This window comes from Asterias amurensis, chromosome 18 (assembly GCF_032118995.1).
Source record: "Asterias amurensis chromosome 18, ASM3211899v1".
In the NCBI taxonomy this organism is placed as follows: domain Eukaryota; kingdom Metazoa; phylum Echinodermata; class Asteroidea; order Forcipulatida; family Asteriidae; genus Asterias; species Asterias amurensis.
Window position 1 is genome coordinate 3,874,326 of NC_092665.1, and position 20,985 is coordinate 3,895,310.

Sequence of the window (20,985 nt, forward strand, 5' to 3'; positions counted from 1 at the left end):
GTTTCGTGAAATAGGCTGGAGAACTTTCTGCTATAAACAGCTTTATGAAATTGGGCACAGATTGTAAAATATTTGAGAATTCTCTAAATGATATTTTAGGATTCCTACCTGTAATAACCAGTAACTTCTCCTATGGAATGTTGGTATAAGAGCCGAGTGAACATAACTCCCATATATACACTGTCGAATAAAAAACAAAAAACCCAATTAGATTGTTGTAAATCGCAATATTACAGCATTTATAAGGCATACTCTACTGTAAGATGATTCATAACAAAGAGCGCCCTCTGTAGTTGTCTTAGAAGAGCTCGTTTTGCGATTTATCATAGGAAAAAGTTGACAAGTGTCTTGTTTCATACTGAACTGTTTTTTATTGTAGCAAGTTAACAGGTTGCATAGAGTCTGGATCTGGAGAAAAACTAAACTAATAAGAGCCAAACGAGAAGACAAGATGATGAAGAAATTTCTGTTTTGTAGATTATTCCAGGGAAAACCCCACCAGTCAAGTATGGACTGAAAAACCAAATACACACAGTGCCCCCGGTGGGAATTGAATCTGGGTTCCCAGAGGTCGGAAGGGGAGGAAAGACACACCAACCTGACCGCCCTGAATCGAGTATGTCATACTGTGTAAATGGTAAGGTGTCTTTTGTTGTGAGGGCAGGTGAAAGTTTTCAACCTAAAGTAAACTTGTCAAGTAACCATGATGAAGTTACAGTACTTCAGAACCACTGTCTTACATTTATTAGTTTTATATATAAATAGATGGGCGTTTGCATTTGGGATAAAGAATATTAATTGGGTTTTTACACAAGCACTGTATCAGTACTTTGGCAGTGTCATGGCCGAGCGGTTAAGAGCACCAGTTAAGAGCAACGGATTCAAGCACTGGTGTTTGATCAGCAGGGTGTGGGTTCGGATCCCGGTCGTGACACTTGTTACATAAAATTGGGGAAGTAGTGCTTTCTGCTCTACCGGCTAGACTTCGAATTGAAGATACCCAAGCCTACATTTGTATGGACTGTGAAAGGGGTAACCCTGTTTCAGCCCTAGGAGTAGGTGGCAATGGCCTCTGGAAAAAAATAATTGTAGCCCACACCTTGAAGTGGCCTTCAGGCCTTGTGTGTCAGGCGACTTGCATAATTTTTTTTTTTTAAACTTTCCCAAGCTCTGTGAACAAAACAAAAGTTGATAAGACGCTGCTCTGGAATGGCAAAGGTCAAGGGTTTGAATCCCATCTGAGTAATATGCCAGTGTTTTTTTTTTTCACAGAGCTTGGGAAAGCTCGAGAGTATACACTGCTAACACATCCCGGTGTATAGGTAAAACCAAAGTTAATACTATAAACATCATCAACATGAAGTGTATATTTCTACCACTGGAGTAACTGCTCGTGCTCACTGACCTCGACCCCTTGTATCTTAAGCTTCATATGATCCACCCGTGTTGTTCTCTCGTTTTTGCGTTTCTTCCAGATGTAGCCATCTCTGCGATATCGTACCTTCTTCCGATTGTACAAGATCATCGAGCCGCTCTGAGGCCTAAATCAAAAATAATAAAATAAAATAATTCCAATATGTACACTGAAAAATTAACAATTTAAAAAACAATTGCAGTAGCTTTTCAGAGCTGTTTTTTTTAAACAGGGATGTAATAGGCTGTTGAAAAAAAATATAAGCACAAAGCGTGAAAGCTTGCAGGAATGAAGGCCTGCTTACATACATTTATCTTTGGTTTTGGAAGTCCGACTCTGCAATCTGGGGTGTTCCATATGGTTTTATCTTCTTTTTTTATTGCATTTGATCCAAGTTCTAAATTACTATTTTATTTTGTGTTTTTTGGTATGATATTTTTATTTACTTTTTTTGAGGGGGCGGGGATAAAAAAAAAACCGGAGAAATCATATCTCTGTTTTATTAAAGGCAGTGGACACTATTGGTTATTACTCAAATAATTATTGGCATAAAACCTTACTTGGTGACGAGTAACTGGGAGAGGTTGATGGTATTAAATATTGTGAGAAACAGCTCCCTCTGAAGTGCCATAGTTTTAGAGAAAGACATAATTTTCCACGAATTTGATTTCAAGACCTCAGATTTAGAACTTGAGGTCTTGAAATCAACCATCTAAATGCACACAACTTCGTGTGACAAGGGTGTTTTTTTCTTTCATTATTATCTCGCAACTTCGGCGACCAATTGAACTCAAATTTTAACAGGTTTGAAATTTTATGCATATGTTGAGATACAGCAAACGGGGAAGACTAGTCTTTGACAATTTTACCAATAGTGTCTAGTGGCTTTAAAGGGTTAAACAAAGACAACATTACTAGAGTGGGATTTGAACCTGCAACCTCCGGACTTAAAAGCCGGCGCTCTACCAACTGAGCTAATATTCCTAATGTTGGCAGTCTCCCTACTATGTCAATACATTTTTGTTTTGGGGTACCAGTAAGAAGCCATCCAACCTGTAACTACCATAATGTAGTCGTGTGCATACCACCTCAAACTGATAAAAACGAAAGAAGATACATTGCATCTTCAAAAATTTTCAAACAAAATTTCAAGTAGGATTATAAACTTTGCATGGTGGAAATACGTTACGGAAAGGTTTGCGGTAACACCATGTAATGACTATCTCTAAATGAGTTGGGGTCGTTCTGAAAAGAACTGTTGGTTTCAACTCGACGTTTCGATCAGTATGCTCTGATCGTCTCCTGGAGAAAAGAAGACGATCCAGAAGACGATCAGAGCATACTGATCGAAAAAACATCGAGTTGAAACCAACGGTTCGTTTCAGAACCACCCCAACTCATTAACAGATAGTCATTACATGGTGTTACCGCAAACCTTTCCATAAAGAAATTTCAACAGAGAAAAACAAGCAAGAAACCTGACTCGCTATTTCATTATTATACCACACAAGTTAATTTAATTTCCTAAACCCCCCCTTTCCCTTGCTTGGTTCTTATCAAGGAGACAATCTTGAATTGCTATTGTTCACCATGAACGCAGACATTCCCACGTACTTGCCAATATCAAATACCACAATAGAAACCATGCCAACATCACCCTCAGCATTGCGCATAAACAGCGCCCTCGTGGGAGCTGGTATTTAGCGTGGAGTAGGGTGAGCCAGATATACGTGTACGTACCTTGTTTTTGTGGAGGTGTTGAGCCATTGTTCGTGACAGTGAAAGCTGATCAGCCACGATGCAATCTCCTGCAGGGATGGATTGAAAGAAGGTTACTAAGTACCATAAAGGTGTTTCTAACACGCGGAAAATACGCACTTTGGTTGGCTCCGAGCATTACAGGATGAATTTATACTTTCAAACAATCTGCAAACTCTGCTACACAGGCAACAATTTTAATCATGTGTTGCTATCGCATTTACAATTTACAATTTACAAAACAAAAAACTGTACATACAAGTTTATGTACATGATGGTGCCATTAGTGCAGGCCTTGACCCACAGCACTCACAGTAAAGGACGCGGTGCCCTGTGCTTTAGCATTAGTGCCCTTTCTTCATAATACAGTGCCCCTTACCAGTGGAAAACTTGCTGTGCAGGCCTTGACCCACGGCACTCACAGTATATGACGTGGTGCCCTGTGCTTTAGTTTTGGTGTCCTTTCCTCATAATACAGTGCCCCTACCAGAGGAAAATTTGCTGTGCCCTTTTCAGGAATGAAGTTCAAGGTCTGTTACATGTACTTACAGTGTTAATGTTCATTTTGGGTTTATTCTGCATTGAATAATCACTAAATGCTAATTCATTTCAACAAATAAGGCGAACATCACTAAAAAGTTAATTTTTTTCTTATTTTTAATGTAGCTTATTATTATAAAGAGCTAGATGTAGCATGAAATTATTGCATTGGTTGACATGATGATCAATGTAGATGGTGTATCGCTCAATACGAGTTCTCATAAAGTGCTAGTTCAAGAATGGATTATTGGAGGCATAAAGCGCACTAAAAAGAGGCAATTAATCCAAAGTAGGTAAGTGGATAAGTAAAACCGACGTATCCAGGAAGCATCGGAAGGCGATTGCCTCCTTACTCCCGGGTCAATGCCTTCATGCCCTTGGATTGCGGCAAAAATTTAGAATGAGCTCATATAGAGTGCTCTTTACCAAAGAGAAAATGCCTTGGTGCCCACGCCCTTTCTAAAACGAAGCATACAGAGTCCTGCATATATTCATGTATTATTTGCAAATATCATGTAGATCCGATACTGTATAATACAATTTCCATTATACCAAAAAAAAAATAAGAATATGAAAAGTAGAAAACCACCTGTGTACACATCATGTACATAGATGTAAAATGTCATATTAGAAGTGTTTATTTTCATCTGCAACCAACCATGACCCTTCATAATATAAATTATAAATAGATATGCTTGATTTGTGCCACTTACCACAGCATTCTGCGCTTAAGATAAAGTGTGTGATTCTATGGGCCGCATGTAAGCTTCGTCTGTGTAAGCAGTGCTATGAAATTAGGCCTTGAATGTTTTATTTCATTCTATTGGTCAAGGAAACTCCCCAATATGGTGCGTAAAGCGCTCGCATCTCACAAAGGTGACCCCGGTTCGATTCCCAGCCAGGGCCATATATGAGTTGAGTTGTGCGTTGGTTCTCTGCTGTGCCACAAGGGTTTTCCAGACCATCCAGTTTTCCTCCCTCGGGAAAAATCAAACACTTTCGATCTTGGCTGTGTTCCGTGGTCATAATGGGTTGATGTGGCTGGCAGCCAAAGGCGCCCTTGCATGCCTTCTTCTCGAACACGTTGTAGCCGCGTCCTTCGCAGTTCAGCTCTTAGCTGCGAGTAAGGGTGATTAGCCTCCAAAATTATTATATTATATTATAAATGCTGCTGCAGCCGTGCTAGTTTTCAGGCAAGAAGACAATGTATTGGCTGTAGGCCTAAGTGCTAATTCTAGACCAATTAAAATATGGTTACAGTAGTGCATGTACAATGCACTGTAGCGAATAGATTCTAATCTGGGCGCTGTTTTATAATTGGTCCTCATACATGGAGTGTCTGGCTTGTAGCCCAAACTGACATCAACAGAAAAAATGGATCAACAAGAATGACAACATAAACAGTATAAATTTACACGTACTTGCCAGTGCATAATATCACTTACTTAAAAGGTAACTAAAGTAGGTGGCGAGTTGGAATTCCATATGTAGACTTTTTACATTCCCTAGGTAGGCATCAAGAAGGAGTTGGCACTCCTACACATGTATAAGACCCTCTCTAGATTTAAAATCACTCCTTGTCAACACAACAAGTTTCCATGCACACGGTGCCTTCGGGCAAATCCGTAGCTTCACATTACAGCATTTCAATGCGAAACCATGAAGAATCTTACACAACGGAAGATGAAGATTGTGTGTCTGAGGTAAGAGTAATCAATCCATTTCAGACGTGGGACGTCAAGACAGCAACTCAAGACAGCGACTCAGGACAGAGCAGAGTGGCTCAAGAAGACAGAAATTTAATGCTAGTTGCTGAATCAGCGACTTCACAGGTTGGATTTTTCACCAACATGACGGAGCTCAAATCAAATCCGATCACAATCATTGATTTCTTGACTCCACTGATTCAAGCAAAGTCTGGACAGTATTCAAATTAATTACGGAAAATTATGATTAAAGGCACTGGGAACCTTTGGTAATTGTCAAAGACCAGTCTTCTCACTTGGTGTATCCCAACATATGCATAAATTAACAGACCTGTGAAAATTTGAACTCAATTGGTCGTCTGTTGCGAGAGATGGCGGAAGAAAAAACACCCTTGTCGCACAAGCTGTGTGCTTTCAGCTGAGGTCTCAAATTCAATTCAAATATTTTAGTGAGAAATTACTTCTTTCTCAAAAACTATGTTACAGAGGGAGCCGATTCTCACAATGTTTTATACTATCAACAGCTCTCCAGTGCTTGTTACCAAGTCAGTTTTTATGCTGACAATTATATTGAGTAATTACATGTACCAATAGTGTCCAGTGCCTTTAACAGTATTAGGCAATTACATGTGTAGGTACATTACATTATGTGCTCGGATTGCTAAAGAGCTTTTCCTTTACAACATGTCCACATGTCAAGTGCAGTCAAATTGAAATCCATTGCAAATTATCATCATTCTTGGAATGAAATGATGAGATTTTCTGAAGGGTTTACACAGCAGACGTAAAACCTCCAGAGGATGAGTGGAATCAGTCATTCAAATTCTTTAATTGAGGTCGTTCAGGAAAACTAAAGACTAAGGGTATTGTTAATCATAAACCCATGCTCATTGGCATAATGGAATTTGCTGCTAAGTAACCAATTTAAATTAAATCCGCTCATATTAAAAATGAGGATTGGTTCAATATCTATGTAGTATGAAAGATATGGGGGATTATGTTTTTTAATTGAATTTTCTTTCCTCGAGTTTACAACATTTGACCAAGCTGGCTCAAAGCCAACTGAAATGCTTTAGAAATGACATCAGCATGGTGTACGCACAACCTATGTAGATAAAATCTTGATGCAAAAACATTTATTCTGAATACACTATTGATGTAACTTAAGAAGAGCTCTTGTCAAGTACCACACAATACAATGCGTCATACATCACTCATCACAAACATTACCGTATATATATATTTGGTTTGCAGTAACACCATGTGTGTATCTACTTGCCAGGTAAAGTTTGTTCTTTAGAGAACTGTCGTGCTATATATTCTACTACCGCGAAGTAGATTTGTTGGATTGTTCGGAAGACTTCTCAGTTCTGAAAAAAAGTGTCCTGCTTTTTAACTACCACCTGAGCGTAAGGTATAGACAATAACTGGCTGGGACTACTACTTTAATAGCGGAGTGAGTTATTTGGTCTCCAATTATGTAACATGGCAAAGTCCAGCATGACAAAATGTTGTCAAGTCACTTAGTACATTTCTACCTCCATGGTACATTGTACCATAAGTGTCAATCTAGACTCTTTTTCAAGTTTCAATTTGTTGTTCAAGTCATGGATACTAGGCCAACATTAATCTATAGTCTCTTCTCAAGTTGCACTGCATGTTGTCAGAGAAACTGGTACAGTACCGTGTACACCTAGTCTCTTTTCAAGTTGACAAAATGTTGTCAAGTCACTTGGTACCATTAGTGTTAATCTAGTCTCATCTCAAGTTTCAAGTTGTTGTTCAAGTCATGCATACTGTGCCAACATTAAAATCTATAGTCTCTTCTCAAGTTGCTGCATGTTGTCATAGTAACTGGTACAGTGCCAATGTCAATCTAGTCTCCTCTCAAGTTGCTGACCCATCTTTGTCCGTTGTTGTCACAGAAGGGTCCTCGATTTCCCAGTAGAGGGATCTTATTACGCTGGATAGTATTTCTCTTTAGTGGAGAGTGGGTGGAAAGAAGATACCATTTACTTTGTTCACGCTGCACAGCGAGCGGAAACATCGATAGTGTTTTATCAATGTGTTCATTGAAGATAGTGAAATCTGTGTTGTTAGGAATGAGATAAGATTTGATTTATAAATCTTGAGGAGGCGTCGACACAAGGGTTGGGATTGAAAAGTGAAATCTCAATTACTCTCAAATCAGATGCTTAATTGGGGACATACATACAGTAATGTATAGCAGGCGTCATCAAAAATAGCCCAGATTTTCAAAGCAAGATTATTGAGCCAATGTATTCAAGTGTGAAGTTAATTATTCCTGGGTTTTTCCTTCACTTTCTTTCAGCGACAACAATCCCTGCCCCATCTTGTTCCCAGCACCCATTCAATGTTGGCTCTCTTTGCCCTGTCTGTGCTTCAGCTGACGAATTGGGCGGGGAAGTGGAGGACTGTATTGTTACATGGCCCAAGCATTTTGGCCGGGATTGTAACATGCGAGACTGCTTTTAACTTCATTTGTCCGGCATTTTTCCCCTGTAAATCAATCTGTATTTCTTACAAGTGTGCGTATGCTCAGAAATATGTAATTGATGGGAAATCACCTGGTACATGTACATCTCCTGCCATCCCAAATCCCCTAATCCTTGCGCACAAAATTTACATCAAGTAAACTTCAATGTTAATTTGTAACCTGTATAATCAGCGCCCAATTTCATAGAGCAGCTTACGAACAAAAAGTTGCTAAGCACAAAATAATTATGCTTACCAACAAAAGCTTACCAGCCGAAATAGCATTCCCAGGGTGCCAGCTGTCACTGGTGTCCTGCTTATTTCTGCTTAGCAGAAAATTTCTAATCAATATTAGCTGCTTTAGCAATTAGCATTCCATAAAATAGGGCCATGGTTGTAACGCTTCCCTTATAACCTTGTATTATTCAGCCACTTCTCTTTCTTAAGATGAGGAGAGAGACCTTTAAGATACATCTGCTCTGTGTGAGGTAAATCCATTTAACCTTCTTACACCAGTCAAGGCCTGCTTGTAATAATGTCACAAGAAAATCTCTTCCGACATTGTATTAACAAGATTTCATTTTCATATCACAGTTATGGGTTGGACATCATGCAGTTTGCATCTTGAAGTCCCTTGTACATGTCCAACTCTAGGGCATTTATACATGTACAGTAGAATGTAGACTTGCGGACAAGTCAGTAAATGTCAATTTTTGTTGTCATTCCCGCGACACTGGCGAGGTATTCTCGCGAGATTGCTGGCCCCCGCGAGACTACTGCTCTCGTGCTGTGCAGTCAATGGGGGTAGTAGTCGACAGCCAGCAGCTTCGCACGAGAGCAGTGATCTCGCGAGAGCAGTTTTCGATCGCAGAGACCTGAATCATTACACCACCACCACCACGACTCAACTTTATAACAAGTCGAAGTAGAACGCTGCTATAATGGATTGGGTCCATAGCGGTCGTTCAGTAAACATGTAGCGATTATGACACTGAACATGCTGAATGATCAAAGCGAAATCCATGACCAAGATGTGTCATGGCTGAGGGTTCTGATACACCAGACTCAAGCTCTTGTGTTCTAGGGTTCGAGTCCTGCTTATGGCATCTTAATAGTCAGAACAGCCATTTGGTTCAGATTATTATTAAAAAAAACCCTTTATTTCTGCCGAGTGGCATGCCTGTGATATTTTTTCACAGGACTCGGGAAGGTACTGAGTATACAGTGCTAACACACATCGGTGTATGGGTAAAAACCAGAATAATATGATTTTATTATGTTGACTTAACACAAGAATTTCTGACCAGCATATTTTGCGTTTAAAAAAAGAGACAGTTTATAAACAACTCCAATCCAAGACTAATCTGTGTCTATCAAACCACTGAAGAAACCAACCAGAATTTTTTAAAATTTATTTAGGATGATCAAAATATCAACATTCCTTCCTAAATTCTGCCCTCTCTCTTTTGCTTTGGGGTAGAAATTTGCATAAAATTAGCGCCCACTCGAGTTACATTAATCCGGCAAACTTAAAGGTGCAACCAGCTGCACACTAAATGTCCTGCATTTAATTCAAAATACAACAACAAATATGCATCTGGGGGTCTGAATTTGAATCAAATTGGCGCCTGTCTAGTTTATTGCTCCATGATCAGCCACACAACCCAACCTCCAGAAAACTTAAAGGTGCAACCCGCACACGGAAAAATATGAGACAGTGTTAAAAAACAAGAATTTGGAAGTCAGTATTCTCGGATCATCTTCAGGAAAAGTATGTGTAGACTGTAACTGATGAAGTTGGGTTGGGGTCAGGCAGAAGAGCTTTAGACTAAAGACTTCTTCTGTTTTGTTCTGTTCATTTTGTCTATCAGTGGGACCACTAAGAAAGCGCTCTCTATCTAAGATGTATTCAGTAAAGCAAGATGCATTACCTTATTTGAATCCACCTGCCCCCAGTAGACACTCAAGGACTTGGTTCAAGAAATCAGCTGGCTCGGTATTGTATATTTAATGTAATACCTTCCATGTACATCTGCCCGTCGCTGATCAAACACACACAAACACACACACACTAGACTCAAAGGTGTTTGTCCCAAGACAGAAGGACTGGAGGATTCAAGGTCCTTTCTGCTTCAAGTCAATAGAAAGCTTGTTACGATAGCAAGTAATTAATAACAAAATAAAACATTTATAAGAATTGCTTCTGCAAAGGTTTGCTATGTCAATTTACTGTGAAATTGTGTGTGAAGTTACCGTCTGTACTCCAATGGAAATTATTTTGGAAATTGGAAAAGTCATCTGAAGCTTGTTACGATAGAAAGTACATGTCATAACAAAATAAACTGTTTATAGGAAATGCATCTGCAAAGGTCTGCAATGTGCACGTTCTTTGCGTGGGAAAAGTAACCGTCTCTACTCCAACTCTTAAGCGTGTTTCACACGGCCAAAATGTATCCAGGGTCCCTTGCTACAAAATTTACGAGCGTGAATTGTTTATTTGTTATCACCATGTGTGACTGATTTTGTGAGCTTTCACACTGCAAAGTTAAAAAAACTAACAACCCTTGTGTGACATGAGAGTGATATGATGAATTGGTAATCCTGATCACCTTAGTTGGACAAGATAGCACACCCACAATAGCATGCTCTGTATGGGCTTTTTCACCTAGGACGTCGTTCAATAAACAAGGGTTCCTTTCACAAGATGATGTAGCCCACGTTGCTTGGTCAAAACTTCCGCTAGTGTAAGATTTTGTCGTCGGTCCATACCCCCGACAAAATGTAGCAATGTTGGACAAGATTTGACAAGGGACCCTGGAGACTCCAAAAATTATTGCCCTTTCACACGATGTGCATTTTGTAAAATCTTACAACGATTCTACAATTTAGCAAAATTGCTCTCGTGTGAAAGTGCCTTTATAAGTATTAAGGTATTTAGTTGTGAATTAGTTGATCAGTTTCAGTTTCTTAAACTCTCAAAGTGTTTATCTAGTCTCTCTGTGTAGGATTTAGTTCTGATAAGATCTTAATCTGCTAAGTTCTGAAAAAACTTGCCCTGCTAAAGAGCTTGCCTTGCTAAAGAAACTGTCCTGCTCAAGAACCTGTCCTGCTCAAGAACCTGTCCTGCTAGAGAATTTGTCCTACTAAAGAACCTGTCCTGCTTATGTTAATTTTTCATTTTAAAAGTAAAACCAGTACAAAACCAAAAATAGTTTGATAGGCCCCATGTAAGTCCACTTCAAATGTGATTTCTAAAAAAAAAAAACATATTTTGGCTGAAAGACTAAATCGTCACTTCGTAAAAGTGGCGACGATGTACATGTTGTATGCTCTCTCAAATTAGAACGTGCACAAATAAACAGTAATGCCTCAACTAATGTTCAATCATGAAATCAAATTGAGATATTTCTAGTTGATTGATTTGAACAGAATGCCAAATGATTTGATCTACACACTACTTACTACACATGCTGACCACCAAGAGCATATTGACACTGCTCATGGGTCGCCATATTTCTCTCCTTGGTGTTTATAATAAACTACCAAGTGTTTAGAATGACAAGTCACGGAAATACATGTTGTTCAAATAGAATGACTGAGCGCACATGACAGAGACTTGTAAGACAAACGAGGGATATGAAACAAGATATCTATTAATCATTAAAGGCACTGGGGTGGATTTCACAAAGGTAGTCCTAACTTAGGACTAGTCCTGGGCAATGCTAAGAGATAGGACCAGTCCTTAGTTAGGACCAGTAACTCATCCTAACTTAGGACTGGTCCTATCTCTTAGCATTGCCTAGGACTAGTCCTAAGTTAGGACTACCTTTGTGAAATCCACCCCTGGACACTATTGGTAATTACTCATAATAATTGCTAGCATAAAAACTTACTTGGTAATGAGCAATGGAGAGCTGTTGCTAATATAAAACATTGTGGGAAACGGCTCCATCTGAAGTAGCGCAGTTTTTGAGAAAGAAGTAATTTCTCACTCAAATAATAAAATACTTCAGCCGAAGCCTGACATTATGCATCTGAAAGCACACAAAGTAATGCAACAAGGTTTTTTTTCCTGCATTAGTCTCTTGCAAATTAGATGAAAAATTGAGCCCAAATGTTCATAGGTTTGCTATTTTAAGCATTTGTTGGGATACACCAAGTGAGAAAACTGGTCGTTGACAATTACCAAACGTGTCCAGTGCCTTTAAGGATGTTTTGTTTTATTTTATGTTCAACACCATATGGTTTTGGTTATGTTGCGCTGTCGCTGCTTCTGTAGTATTATTAAAAAGTTTGATCTCACCGTCGGTGAATTCTTGGCCGATAGCGGAAGTGAGGGTTATCATTTTTCATCAAGCTCATTGAAATAAAGACAGGGTTATCTTTCAGGAATGTGAACATCATCTGGGAACAAGTTAGTAGGATGTCATTGATAAAATACCTTACCAGGGTTCAACCTTAACAAACACCTTGGCTGCTAAACATTGCAGTACGACAGTTTAGAAGTTCACTTATAAATCAACAGAAATTACATCATGGGTGTTCTTGAAAACTATCTGAAAACTATCACTGACTTTATACTGGAAGCAGTTTCAGATTACTGATGGAAAGTCGGGTGAAGTACGATATCATTTCACTATCTTCAGTTGAGGAGTTCACTTTTGTAACTCTAAAGATGCGAAGGAAATAGTTGAAGTAAAATGGAAATCTGCAGAGGTCTCGCATATATTACATCAGGCCTGGTACTTCACGGAGGCAACGAAGGCGATTGCCTCCGTGTCCCCTGGTCATTGTCTTGGTGCCCTTGAAATGCTCCAGTACAAATTTGCAATGTCATCATAGGGTGCCCTTTACCAAGAAAAAAAATGCCTTGGTGCCCTTGCCCTTTCAAAAACTAAGCATACAGCCCTGTTACATCGATATTGTTAGGGACTTTTGGTTTCTGTTTCCATTGCTTTGAGATGAGTAGCATTGTGCACTGCCTACTTCAAAATGTGTATTGTCCTCGACATGCATGCTGTACATGTAGTTCTAGAAATATTGTAGTTCTGGCAAAATATCAAGACTAAACATTGTGCCCTCTGCACAGCAAATGTGTTTTTTTAGTAACAGCTGAGGCATTGCGCATACAAGAGAAACTGTTCATTGCAGTTTGTTCAAAACAATTCGGTTTTGATAAACTGTACTCTTTCACAATCTTTAGTTGAAAAGATCACTGTATCACACACATGTAACTATTTACAATAATTAAATAGCGGACTTTCAGGACACTTGGTGGCAGCAGACTTACCAGGTAAAAATCCATTGTTCTCGGTAATGTGCGCATGCTCAGAACTACGTTAACAATGGACAATTACCTGGTACCTGCTGCAACCTAGCGTTCAAAAGTCTCCTATTGGGGGAATGGTTTAAAACTGAAGATATTTCACCAGAATCGACAGTCATATTTTTGTAGACAATCATATCTCAGTTAAGCCTCAGTCTCAGGAAATTTGGTTCCAATATCAAGGTTGCAATTAAAAAGGCTTTCAGATTGAACAATATTAATTTAGTTCCAATCATACTCCTGGCTTTCTCTAAGCCAATATCATTTTGATACTTCAGGAACCAGCTGTCAAATTGGTCAGTGGTATGGAAATCAAACATCCATTACGGAGGATAAAAGGATAAAGATGATTCCATGATGCGAAAAACATGTTTTGGATTTCAGTTCAGTCTGACTGTCTCGTTTACTTTAGAGTGTCGCCATGGCCGTGGCTGGGCAGTCTAGTGTATCAAGCTCAACTTCTGATGGCTTAGTTGTCAGCAGGTGGGTTCGAATCCTGGTTTTGACACTTGCGGCCTTAAAGACACTGGACACCTTTGGTAATTGACAAAGGCCAGTCTTCTGACTTGGTGTATCTCAACATATGCACAAAATATCAAACCTGTGAAAAATTGAACTCAATTGGTCATCAAAGTTGCGAGATAATAATGAAAGAAAAAACACCCTTGTCAGGCAAAGTTGTGTGCTTTCAGATGCTTGATTTCGGGGCCTCAAAATCTAATTTTTATGTCTCGAAATCAAATTTGTGGAAAATTACTTCTTTCTAGGTTATTTTTTATGATGCTTATACACATTATTGTACGTCCCCAATTAAGCATCTGACTTGAGGATAATTGAGATTTCACTTTTCAATCCCAACCCTTGTGTTGACTCCTATATTTCAAAGTCAAATGAAAATTGGACTACTCTTTTTCAATCTGGTTAAAATCCAGAATCAAATTACAAACATCTGGGTGGAGGGAAAACATTGTTGAGCAACCTCCCTCTTTGATATAAACACAACCAAAGTTATCTCAAGACCCAAATTGATTTTGACTGTAAAGCCAACAACTCCTCTTAGATGTTTACCCGCCTGTGACTGAAATGCCGGGGGAATTACAAAAGGAGACGTATCTTATAGGCCAACAGAAGGACGATGATATTTGTCGGGGCAGATTATTTACCAATGCCTTCAGTTACATCCTTTGCGTGTAGATTAAGAAAGGATCGGATTGAGAATATGATCATATTAGTAATAACTTGCCAGACTTCCTGTTTAATTTAAAAGTAAATTTACATAATTATGTGCATTGATAGATACTGCATACTGAGGTGGATTTCACAAAGGTAGTCCTAAATTAGGACTAGTCCTAGGCAATGCTAAGAGATAGGACTGGTCCTAAGTTAGGACCAGTAACTCATCCTAACTTGTAGGACTGGTCCTATCTCTTAGCATTGCCTAGGACTAGTCCTAAGTTAGGACTACCTTTGTGAAATCCACCCCTGTACATGTAGTAAAGTATGATAGAGAATTCAATGCCAAAATCAAAAAATCATAAATTTGTATGTTCAAAGTTTAATAAGCTTTCTTAAAAAAAAAAAAAAACCACAAATTTATTGAAATATTTGGCCACTGTAGATACCTTTGTTTGTTTGTTTGTTTGTTTGTTTGTACAACACAGACACCCATTGCAATTACACTTTGAAGTTCTTAGATAGAAGTGACATAAGTACTGGCCTTCCTCCCTGCCCTGTTCATTGCCTTTGTGCCCCTTGAAATGGAATTGCTGAATAATATTTGCCTTGCCCCTACATACAAAAGGAAAGTGTCAGACCCGAGTTTGTAAACCCAAATCGTTTTCAACAAGATAAATAGTAACAACTTCCCAGAGAAAATTTCGAGCTGGAATTTCATCTTCAAGAGGGCAAGGCTTTTTCATTTTGCAAAGGGAACTTTCATGACAAAGCTTTTAAACGGGCAACAAGGCTAAGACCAAGGCAACATAGACCCGGGCCTTTGTGCAATTCCAGGCATGTAAGAGTAACTTAGTATTTTCTTCATGAGAATATTCTTCAAGCAAAGAGAGAGAGAGAGAGAGATCATTTGAAAAAGTTCTCAGACTCAAATTTAACATCTCAAGAATGGTCGAGAAAGAAACAGACATCTTTTAATTCAGAGCACACCCGTCACCTTCTCTGTTTCCGTATACTTCAATTTCAGGAAACGGTACATTGATAAAGTTACTCTGTTGATAAATCTGTCTCGCTCGGCCTACCGCGGCTACCGTCGATTGCAAACGTCACTTTCACACGACCTTATCAATCAAAACAAATCAAGTGTAGCGTTCAAATTTGTGCTGGCCGTTCTAGCAAATACGGAGCTTTGGTGCGAGTGCTTAGAGGTCATGTTTCTCTGGATGTTCGTTCTTTCGTCAGCTTGCATGTTTTCTTGAAACATGTGAGTGAGGTTTTTTTTTGTTAAATGTGGTGGGGGAAAAAATGTGATATACGTCCTTTAGGTTGTTTTTCTCCGGTTGGAAGAGTCTGATGGAAGAATTTGATGGAACTGAGTTGAGAAGGTGAACTATCCACATCTGGTAAACATGTGTATTAACTTGAACCTCGCACAGAAATATGTACAGAAGTACAGGTAGAGTGTAGTCTAGAGTCTACAAATCATTACATTATGTCTCCTCTGTTCCTAGTAAAATGTACTACATGTATCTTTTAAAGCCATTGGACCCTTTCGGTAAACAGTATTGTCCAAGGCCCACACTTCGTGTATCACAACTTATATATCAAACTGTAAAAATTTAGGCTCAATCGGACATCGGAGTCGGGAGAAAATAACGGGAAAACCCACTCCTGTTTTGGCGCGTTTCGCCGTGTCATGACATGTGTTTATAACAAATCCGTAATTCTCGCTAACGAGAATTTATATTGTTTTACCGTTTTCTCAAAAAGTAAAGCATTTCATGGACTAATATTTCAAGAGAAGTCTTTCACCATTACCTTCTGTAAACCCTGTAAATTATTTGTAAATCTGTGAACTTTTTTTTTTTTTCGGTACCGAAAGGGTCCAATGGCTTTAAAGGCACTGGACACTAAATTACTAAAAATAATTGTTAGCATAAAAACTTTCTTGGTAACGAGAAATGGGGAGCTGTTGATAGTATAAAACATTGTGAGAAACGGCTCCCTCGGAAGTTACGCAGTTTATGAGAAAGAAGTAATTTCTCACTAAAATATTTAAATTGAATGCAAGAACCTTTTTATTACATTGTACATAGTATGGACACGCAGTATAATTTAGTCTGTATTTTAAATGTAACCTATACAGTGTATATGTACATGGCAGATATCCGCTGTTGGATATCAAATAAATAAATACAAATTAAATAAATAAATATACCTGTACGGATTTCCTAATACACAGCCCTTGTACGCACATTTTGTTCATCTCCAAGAAAAACAAAAACAGCTGTTGCAATTAATCCCTAACATAAACTCCAGTGAGCCAGGAATCAACTTGGGCATTCACTCCCCAACCAACATCATCCAATCGCACAAATTAAATTGGAAAACCATGTTGCATAGTACGTAAGTACATGTAGCTACTGTTAATAAAAAAATGTGTGAAGTATAAATTCCACTCAGCCTGACCAAAGCTTAGTTAGGGAAACAGGGGCCTTGTGATCCTGCCGATCTAGCAGGCGTACAATCAAGGCCATGTTGCATCTGTTAGTTGGACATCTCACGCCGTGAGGCAGCGAGGAGGCATATTGCCCAGGCCACTACGGGAATGAGGTTATTGGAGCAAGAAAAAAAGCTGTCAATACATCCGCTGGGTTACCACGGCGAAGTATCAACAAGGTGGAGAGTAAACTATCAGGCTACATCCAGGTCGCCGTGGTAATTGCTTCTTAGCAACGGCTACTCAATCAGAAAAAAACACATGTATGCTACAGATGAGATATTGATGTGCATCACTTAGCAACCATCTTATCTATTTACAATCAATTTGAGACAATTTCAGTATTAATTTCTTGCACTTATGATTACCCAATTTATACTGTCACACTCGGCAACGTTTAATACCCATGGGTTGGTGTGCTCAGTGTAGCTATGGTAACTCTGGAAGTTAAAATTTTGTTTGGGTTAAAAGTGTCTAAATCCTGCTTTACAAAAACAAATGTTCTCTCAGCATCAAGGATTTTGTTGTCACTCAAACATCAGGTCTCATACTTCATAGAGGTGATGGAGACAATTGCCTTACAGGAACACGTTGCCTTGGATCGGACGAGTTTGTCTATAAAAAGGGTTTGTAACAGTTTTTTATAAAATGCATATGGTTGGAAAGACGTTTTAAAAGTAGAATAAATGATCCACACATATTTGCCTCGAAATTGCGTGGTTTTCCTTTTACTGTGCGAACTAACACGGTCGGCCATTAATGGGAGTCAAGTTTTGACTCCCATAAATGGCCGACCGTGTTAGTCGACGAGGTAAAAGGAAAACCGTGCAATTTAGAGGCATGTTTGTTTGAATCATTGTATTCTACTTTTACAACATCTTTCTACCCATATGGATTTTTTAACAAACGGTTACAAATGCTTTTCAAAGACCAACTCGACCGATCCAAGGTAACGTGTTCCTTTAATGCCCCCTAGTAAATGCCCTTTGAAATGCTCCTTTGAAATGTCTAGTTTCTTCATTGAGTTGCCCTTTAAACCATCTGAACAAGAATCCTGGTACATGCTGGTACAAAAAAAAAGACTTGGGTCTCCCCGGAATGAAGTATCTGACTTTCGCTTCTGAGAAACAGACTGGGGACCTTGGGTATGAGTTGCATCTTAAAGGAACACTTTCCCTTGGATCAGTCGAGTTGGTCTTTGAAAAGTGTTCTGTAACCGTTTGTTATAAAATGCATATTGGTAGAAAGATTTTGTAAAAGTAGAATACAATGATCTACACAAATATGCCTCGAAATTGCGTGGTTTTCTTTTTACCTCGTCGACTTAACACAGTCGGCCATTTATGGGAGTCAAATTTTTTACTCCCATAATTGGCCGACCGTGTTAGTTCGCGACGTAAAAGGTAAACCGTGCAATTTTGAGTGGTACTTGTGTGGATCATTATATTCTACTTTTAAAACATCTTTCTAACCAATGCATTTCATAATAAATGGTTTCAAACGCTTTTTATAGACCGACTCGTCCGATCCAAGGCAACGTGTTCCTTTAAAGGCACTGGACACGTTTGGTCACTGTCAAAAACCAGTAATCTCACTTGGTATTTCCAAAAATATGCATAAAATATCAAATCTGAGAACATTTGGGCTCAATTGGTCATCCAAATTGCAATGAAAAAAAAAAACACCCCCGTTGCATTACTGTGTGTTCTTTTTAGGATGCATTTAACAAAAGGCTTCAGCTGTACTGAGGGGTTTTATTATTCAAGCGAGAAATAACCTCTTTCTCAAAAACTCTGTTAGTTCAGAGTGAGCAGTTTCTCACAATGTTTTATCATTTTAAAAACACACAGCTCTCCCTTTCTCATAACACCAAGTAGGTAACTTTGATATGCTAACAGCTATTTTGAGTAATTACCAATAGTGTCCAGTGCCTTTAAACATGCCGCTTCTTCAGATTCCTCTATCAATTTTGGTGCATTGAACTCTAACCACACCTTTAGCAATATGAGTTAATAATAGATGACAGCCACCAGTGTGTCTTATTACCCACGGGACATGTAGTGACTCAAGCATCTGAGCATGGTCTCTACTGTATATTGTACCTACTGTTAAAGGAACACGTTGCCTTGGATCGGACGAGTTGGTCTATGAAAAGCGTTTGAAACAGTTTGTTATGAAATGCATATAATGGTTAGAATGATATTTTAAAAGTAGAATATAATGATCCACACAAGTATCACTCAAAATTGCACGGCTTTCATTTTACGTCGCGAACTAACACGGTCGGCCATTTATGGGAGTCAAAGTTTTGACTCCCATAAATGGCCGACCGTGTTTGTCGACGAGGTTAAGCGAAAACCACGCAATTGCGAGGCATATTAGTGTAGATCATTGTATTCTACTTTTACAACATCTTTCTAACCATATCGATGTTATAACAAACGGTTACAGGACGCTTTTCAAAGACCAACTCGACCGATCCAAGGCAACGTGTTCCTTTAACAACGCTGCACATCACTTCAAGACCATTCAAGAGTTTCCGGTAAATCATGATGGGTTTTAGGTTTCAGAGACACTTGTCCTTAATGAGTTTGGCTTAACAGCATCTTACACAACGTCTTAAATAAAAATTATAGCTATTTTTTTTTAAGCACGATGTAGAAATCAAACAATAACAGACTTTCTTGACAGTAGATCTACTGCATGTTTTAAAAACCTAAGGGAGAGTATATATGTAGGCCCCTATACATTTGGTGATTACTGAAAAAATTAATGACCGAAAAATCTTACTTGGTAAAAAAAATTACATTGTACCTTGCTCTATGGTAAAAAGCACTGGAAAGCTGATGACATTTTAAAGCATCGTTAGAAACGACACCCTTTGAGAGAAAAGCTCAGTAATTGTTCACACAAAAATGTGATCTGAGAAAGGCTTCTGAAAAACACACAAATTTGATTCAACATAGGTTGTTTATTCTTAATTTTTCACAAATCGATGCAACTTTTTCTTCTTCATTTTTTCTAGCAACTTAAAAACAAACTGAGCCTATACATGTACTTTCTGTAATGTATGATTGGAAAAACGTTCTTTGACATTTATCAAAAGTATAGGCTACCCTGCCTTTAATTTGGCTTCGCTTTCCAAGAAGAAAGAAAAAGGTAATTCCATCAAAGACTTATCAGGGTAAACAGTTAAAGACAGGTAAAATGGAGGCTATTACCACTGAAGCCTCCAAAAAACCAGACTGTGTTATGATCAACTTTGTAGGCAATTCTGCTTCGCAAGTATTGTAGGACATGTAGGATGCGTATACTTAGCACTGCAGTGTACAATACTGCTAATACTAACAGCTGCTAATACTGAACCGTATTAATAAACCCCTATAAATAGGCCCACTTCTCGCTTCTCTTCAGTCTCCTGATGATGACTAGAGCAAGCTAGTCGAAACAATGAGACCAGCTTAAAGGCAGTGGACACTGTTGGTAATTACTCAAAATAATTATTTCAAGCATAAAACCTTACTTGGTGACGAGTAATGGGGAGAGGTTGATGGTATAAAACATTGTGAGAAACGGCTCCCTCTAAAGTGACATACATGTAGTTTTCGAGAAAGAATTAATTTTCCACGAACTTGATTTTGAGACCTCAGATATAGAATTTGAGGTCTCGAAATCAACCATCTAAACGCACACAACTTCATGTGACAAGGTTGTTTTTTCTTTCATTATTATCTCGCAACTTTCGACAACCAATTGAGCTCAAATTTTCACAGGTTTGTTATTTTATGCATCTGTTGAGATACACCAAGTGAGAAGACTGGTCTTTGACAATTACCAATAGTGTCCAATGTCTTTAAGAACTCACTCTACAGTATTGCAGTTAATAACGATCATATAAGCCAAAGTAGTAGTCCAAGTCAATTTACTAAGCATGGCAGTTCTGTTCAGAACTGAGAAGTCTCCCAAGTAATCTGATAAATCTACTCCGTGGTAGTAGAATATAAATGGCAAGACAGTTCTCTAGCAAAAACTGTACCTGGCAAGTACATATTGAGAATTTTGTGAAGTTGAA

At 38.6% G+C, this 20,985-nt stretch overlaps 1 protein-coding gene across 3 annotated transcripts in view; it reads right to left on the reverse strand.

Moving 5' to 3' along the window:
- The window catches only part of LOC139950403 (calmodulin-binding transcription activator 1-like), a 67,126-nt gene that overhangs the window by 23,935 nt on the left and 22,206 nt on the right, over positions 1–20,985 (reverse strand). For all 3 annotated transcript variants that reach the window (XM_071949051.1, XM_071949052.1, XM_071949050.1), the window contains exons 3-5: positions 3,155–3,222; positions 1,406–1,541; positions 109–180 (exon numbers count right to left, since the gene is read on the reverse strand). In XM_071949051.1, coding sequence (XP_071805152.1) covers positions 109–180; positions 1,406–1,541; positions 3,155–3,222 — 276 coding nt within the window. The remainder of the gene's footprint in view (positions 1–108; positions 181–1,405; positions 1,542–3,154; positions 3,223–20,985) is intronic.